The sequence below is a fragment of the Myodes glareolus genome, chromosome 7, assembly GCF_982192425.1.
Source record: "Myodes glareolus chromosome 7, mMyoGla1.1, whole genome shotgun sequence".
Classification (NCBI taxonomy): domain Eukaryota; kingdom Metazoa; phylum Chordata; class Mammalia; order Rodentia; family Cricetidae; genus Myodes; species Myodes glareolus.
The window spans coordinates 78,218,876-78,225,050 of NC_142032.1; the positions used below are offsets into that span (position 1 = coordinate 78,218,876).

The following is a 6,175-nucleotide window of genomic DNA, read 5'->3' on the forward strand; positions in this document are numbered from 1 at the left end:
GTGAAAAAAACCAGAAGAAAGGCTCCGCCCTGCCCACGACCCATCGGATGGCATGGAAAAGACAAAGGTGCAAGAATGGAGAATGAGCAGAGGTTGCCAGCACAGGGAGAAGATTGAGATAGAGTTACTGTGAGGAGACATTTCACGCCACCTTCATGGTGATGGTGCTCTGTGTTGATCCAGGTCCTGCAGTGCCAGAGTTTCTCTCTAGCTTCAGAAAGCTTGGCATTAAGGAACAGATCCCATTACTGCAGCAGTGATGACAAGATTCCTTGCACAGCCACGCAAACCAGGAATGAAATAGCCACTTAATTATAGGCTGCCAGCCTCCCTTGCCCCAGTGATCCCTTTGTGTTGCAGTGGAGAATTTTGTGTTGGGGCTGTGTGTTTCAGTTTGCTCCTGAACTAGTCGCTTTTCCTCCTAGATGTTGCGAGGCAGTTTACAGATGTGCTATTGCTTAGCCCCAAAGCAGATGCAGTGATTGAGAAGAAACCTTTGAGGATTTGAGGCCTGTGAGGCATGGGCGCTAAGTAGCACTAGAATCCCTATAGAGGATTGCCTGGACAGGCAGGCAGGCAAGCTGTGCTGTGTGCTCAAATTGCTCAAGGATTTGACTAGTGTGGGTGTCTTACTTGAAAGACGGACTTTTGAAGAAATTGTAGAATAGTGGTTCTCAACCTTCCTAACACTGTAACCTTTCAATACAGTCCTCATGTTGTGGTGACCCTCCACTATAAAATTTATTGCTACTGCATAGCTAATTTTACTACTGTTATGAATTGTAAGGTGGATATATATGTGATCCTGTATGGGTCATGACCCACACACAGGTTGACGACAATGCTGTTCTAGAGTTTTCTTTTAAAAGGTAATAAATGAGACCAAAATAAGAACTGAGGACCATGGAAAGACACAGGTGCTAAGATATCAAGAGTTGCAGAATAATGGGCAGAATTGAGAGTGGTATGAGGAGCTGCATAGTATTGATTTTGGCATAAGGTAGAGGCCCTGGAGGGGTTGGGTCTGAGGGAGTTTAACTGCTGCTTTTTAAATAGTAGTCTTACTTCCCAGGCTTTCGGACAGTCCTTTCTTCAGCCCGATATCCACCTGTTCAAACAAAATCTCTTCTATTTGGAGACTCTGAACACCAAGCAAAAACTATACCACAAAGTAAGTGCCCTTCTCTCCTGGGAGGGTTCCTTCTCATCTTGGACTTCTGGGCTAAGTCTAACTCCCTTGAATCTGCCTGGGAAGTACTTTGGGGAACACACTGGCCCTGGGTGGCCCCAGTCTGAGTAGGCCTCCTGGCTCATGCTCCTGCTCCTCTGCTTGCAGAAGATCTTCCGGACCACCATGCTGTTCCAGTTTGTGAATGTGCTGCTCCAGGTCCTGGTTCACAAGTCTCATGACCTTCTACAAGAGGAGATTGGCATCGCCATTTACAACATGGCTTCTGTCGACTTTGATGGTTTCTTTGCAGCCTTTCTTCCAGAGTTCCTGACCAGCTGTGATGGTGTGGATGCCAATCAGAAAAATGTGTTGGGACGGAATTTCAAGATGGATCGGGTGAGGAAAAAAGGCCAAGCTACAAGGGAATATGTGTGTGGGTTAGTGAGCCTCTTGTCTGTCTAGTGAGGTGCCCTTCTAGATCTGGGCATGGTTATACCAATGGATATACCTGAGTAATGTGACACTGTCGTTGGGTGTGGGGGGCATACTCTTTTTCTCTGAACTTGGCTTCTGTAGCTCACGTGTTCTTTGTCTCAGCCATTGAGGCCACAGAACCTGGTCTCAGCAAGCCACACATTATCTTAACTTTTTTGTTCACATCCCCCACCCCCTCAACACACATCTGCCTGCTACAGGGCTCACACACTTAGTGGTCTAGAAGACAACGTACTCCCTCTCTGCCCTGACTTTCAGGCAGACTAAAAAGATTGATACAGCTTTGGGTCTCCAGAGATGGCCCTGTTGCTTGGCTACCTGGATTTTTCCTGTCACTCTTCACAGCACAGCATTGGCCCAGCTCAGACTCATCAGAGGAGCCTCACAGTGTTCACCCTCTGTGCTAATGAGACTTCAGGGGAAATCACTTGGGAGTGATGGGCAGCTGGGTGCTGACTTCTGCTGTCAAGCTCTGTGCTGTCCTCTTTCTGCGTCATGCAGCTGTAGCCCTCCTGATCTTTGCGTGGTAGACCATCTCTGGAATTTGCAAAAGAAAGTTCGTTAGGGAAACCTTTTTCTTTTTTGGAAGAAGCACTGCTCCTCCTGTCCTCTTGGGTGGAGAAGTGAGAACTTCTCTCTCTCTCTCTCTCTCTCTCTCTCTCTCTCTCTCTCTCTCTCTCTTGATGCTCTTCTGTGCTGGAACAGCCATACTGGGCTCAAGTTTATGGCCATTGTGTCCCCTCATTTGTCATGTGCCTTAGGGAAGCTTTCTTAGACTCACATCCTGCTTTTTTGTGTCTTAGACTTGTCCTTTCTTCGGGGGATCTGACTTTTTCTCTCTTTCAACCACTTGAATAGTTTTTCTTTGGTTTTTCTATGGACCAGCTTTTAATATCTCATGGTTGCTTTGTATTGGCTAATGCAGTGAGTTCCAATCTAGTTACTCAGCAGACTCCTCGGATGCATATTGAAAATGGATGATAGGTTCCACCGAGGTGTTCTGTTTGGGAGCTGCTAATTGAAGAGATGCTGCTTGGTCGGTTTTTGACTTGGTTTGGTTTGGGTATTCTGAAGTGAGGTCGCAGTGTAGCCTTTGCTGACTTTGTGATCCCCCACCCCCACCCTCTTTGCACAGGGTCTTTCTTTGGCCTGAAACTTACTGTATAGGTCAGGGTGGCCTCAAACTCATAGAGACCCTCCTGCCTCTGCCTCCTGAGTACTGGGATTAAAGGTGAACATTACCAGGCCCTGTACACTGTGATGTTCTTCAGGATGAAACTAATCACACTTTGCATGTGGTCGTCTGTTCATTCACCGTGCTGCCAGGCACTGGTCCCTGCTTCCATGCAGGCTTTTGTTAAAGACAGGCTGCACCGTGTTTTGTTTTGTTTTGTTTTATAAGCCATGCTGTTCCTGGCACTTCCTGCTCTTCCAGGCATCTTTTGAAGTGCAACTATTAGCTTCATTTTGTAGATGGCCTAGGCTTAGAAGGCCACCTGGAAATGGGTAGTTATTGAACTTGGAAGTAGTGGAGATGTGAAACAGTATCTGAACTGAGTGTTTGGTTGAGAGCAGGCAGTCTGATCGATCTGAGGGTCAGCCACAGAAGTGCTGACCAGGCCAGCTAAGGCAAGACAGACAGTGTCTTTGGCCATAGGGACAGCTTTGAGTTGAGTTCCAGAAAGGAAGAAAGTGAGAGAGGTAGAACTACTATCAGCTCTTTGATGTGGCTGAGTTTTCCACAGAGATCACCTTCGTAGCCAAGGCAGGGTCCAGGTATGTGTGTGACAGCATTGTGTATACTGTTGGCACTCTTCACATTTGGACCTGCACAGCAGGCCCTCAGTTGTCCCACACTAAGCCGTGTGGGAAACAGAGAGCATGATGATGCTTAGGGTTCAAGCTGTGAGGGACTCTCCAATTTAACATCTGGATGCTTTCCCAATTGGTGTTGCTCCCAGCAGGATAGCTCTGGGGCTAGGCAGTGTGTGTTCTTTGGCTCAGATGTCATTTAACTTGCAGGGACTTCTGGAACTCCTGCAGGAAGGACTTTATGATAAAGACTGGCCTAGGGGAAGGAGAGGGCAGAGGAGCAGCCAGGCCTGCAACCTGGGTCCAACTATCAAGACCCTACATTGCAGGCTGTGGTATAGGCCTGCATTGCTGTGGAGCCCTGAAGAAAAATTTTTGCATGTTTCCCTCACCCAACCATATACCTTGCCTGGAACTTGGAATCTTATTAAATGTTTGCATAGAACCAAAAGCACAGGTGTGGGGGCAGCTTAGTTTGGTGGGTGGGTAGTTAGGAGTCTGGTGGACCTTTCAAGAGCTAGGCTTCAGCTCTGCCCTGCCTTTCAGGACCTGCCCTCGTTCACCCAGAATGTACACAGACTGGTAAATGACCTCCGTTACTACCGACTCTGCAACGACAGCCTGCCCCCTGGCACTGTGAAGCTCTAGGAACACCTGCTTGCCTTCCTGGCTGCTCACTGCCCCAGGGACGTGCCTGCTGCCACCGCCACCTACACCACCTGCACCTGTGCCACAGACGTCTGTGACAAGCCTTGGTCACTCTTTGGATGATCGTACCCTGAGCAAGTGGCCTGCCTTTGCCCTCTCCTGCTGCCACCAACATAGCAGGCTTTGGGGTCCATTTGGCATTGGTAGAGTTTCCAGGCATTTGGAGCAGGCAGAGGGTCTTGTGGCCGGATGCCCAGGAGGCACCCAGGGATCGCACAGCGTGGTCCATGCAGATCATGTGTATATCAATCCTGAGTCAGAATCGCCAAGGACCGCTTACGACAGTGCCACCTTCTCACCATTCCACCTCCCCACCCCTCCTGGCCCAGCCAGCCCGGGAGAAATTCGACATCAGAACTGTTTGTGTCGAGCCTCCTGCCCTCCGATTGCCTTGAAGTCTCTGCTCTTTGTCAGAGATTCGCGAAGACTCGCGGTTTTATGTTCATTTTCTCATCATTCCATTGTGATACTAAGAAGCTTAATGGATAAATAAAATGCTTAAGTTGTTGTTATATAAACACTAGTTATGGGGCATCTTTCCACCTGAGCCTCAAGGCCAGGGTCCAGTTGCTCATTGTGGAGCCAATAGTGGAACCCTGTGTGGTGCTGAGGTCCAAGTTATGTCTTGGGGGAATAGTGAGAGGAGGCCTAACTGCCATGGACTTCTGGATAATGTCTTCCTCAGACCTACAGAAAGCTTGCTCAAGGCTTGGAGATCATTCTCCATGACAGTGACCCTGTGGTAGAGGCAGGCATGCATCCTGAGCCTGTCTTGCTGCCGAATCCATAACCCTTTCTCCTAGCCCTGCACCTCCGTGTGCTAAGCCCAGGCTCTGGCTCCTTCCTTCCGGAGAGTAGATCCCTTCCGGAGATGCACAATTAGAGCTGTCCCTCAAGGAACAAAGCTTCACCTGAGGTGCCAAGAGGGCAAGGTCTGTATGGGTCAATGTAGAAAGAGACAACTGTGTGAGGCCTTGCCCTGCCATCCATGTGTGGAAACTCCTCGTCTTAAGATGAAAAAGATTATTGTTTTTCTGTTTGGGATGACTCAGTGGCTGGATCAGGTAGCAAAACGCACACCTGGCCAGGGAGATTTACTTATAAGTGAGTATAAGGTCTGAATTTCTGAGAAATTGGGGCGGTGGTGGTTTTATAAACTGCTATTTTATGAATTACTTTTTACACACTAAGGTAGTATGATCGTTCCTCATCAACATTCTATAAAACATGCTTGTCACAGCAGGCGGTGCTTCATTGCGGGGATTGCCATCACTATAATTTTTTAAATAAAGATGCTCAGTGTGTATGATTGCATATGTGCGTGCACGTGTACCATGGTACATGTGTGGAGAGAGGTCAGAGGACAACTTTGTGGATCATTTTCTACACCTATGGGGATCCTGGGGTTGGAACTCAGGTCGTCAGACTTGCAGCCTGACAGTCTTGGCCTGCTAAGCCATCCTCACAGGCCATCTCCACAGCTTTTTATTTCTGGTGGCTCTGCTGCTTTGGAACATAAGCCATAGCGCTTGGGGCGCCTCATCATGGTTGTCAACTTGATTGTAAAGTGAGAAGTGCCCAGGAAATTTATAAAACACACTGGACTGTCTCAGAGGCAACCCCTCTCCCACCGCAGTATAGTGGTACCAGGCCCTAGGCAGGGTGCCCTGATGTAGTGAGAGGAAGGAGGTAGTTTAACCATTTTCTTTCTGCTTCCCGCTCACTGTGCAGTTAGCAGCTCTGTTGTGCATACCTGCTGCCATACTGTTTTGCCTTACACAGGTCCAGAGCCCTAAAGGAAGTGGCCCAAGTACAAGAAGCTTTGAAACACTGAGGTCTTTTCTCTCTGTGCTATTTTTCCTAGGTGTTTCCCAGAGCTATGTGAAGTGTACCTGGTCTGTTGCCATCTGTTAGATTCCAACACAGAATTGCTGGAACAGATCCCAGGCCTACAGTTGCTATCCCGGGACCTGCTTCCTCCTGAGGGAA

At 48.5% G+C, this 6,175-nt stretch overlaps 1 protein-coding gene across 2 annotated transcripts in view; it reads left to right on the top strand.

The window, feature by feature from the left end:
- Positions 1-4,704, top strand: part of Xpo6 (exportin 6) — a 103,671-nt gene extending 98,967 nt beyond the window's left edge. For both annotated transcript variants that reach the window (XM_048460581.3, XM_048460580.3), the window contains exons 22-24: positions 1,073-1,171; positions 1,337-1,567; positions 4,025-4,704. In XM_048460581.3, the coding sequence (XP_048316538.1) occupies positions 1,073-1,171; positions 1,337-1,567; positions 4,025-4,126 (432 nt within the window). In that variant the 3' untranslated portion in view covers positions 4,127-4,704. The remainder of the gene's footprint in view (positions 1-1,072; positions 1,172-1,336; positions 1,568-4,024) is intronic.
- Positions 4,705-6,175: the final 1,471 nt, after the last annotated feature.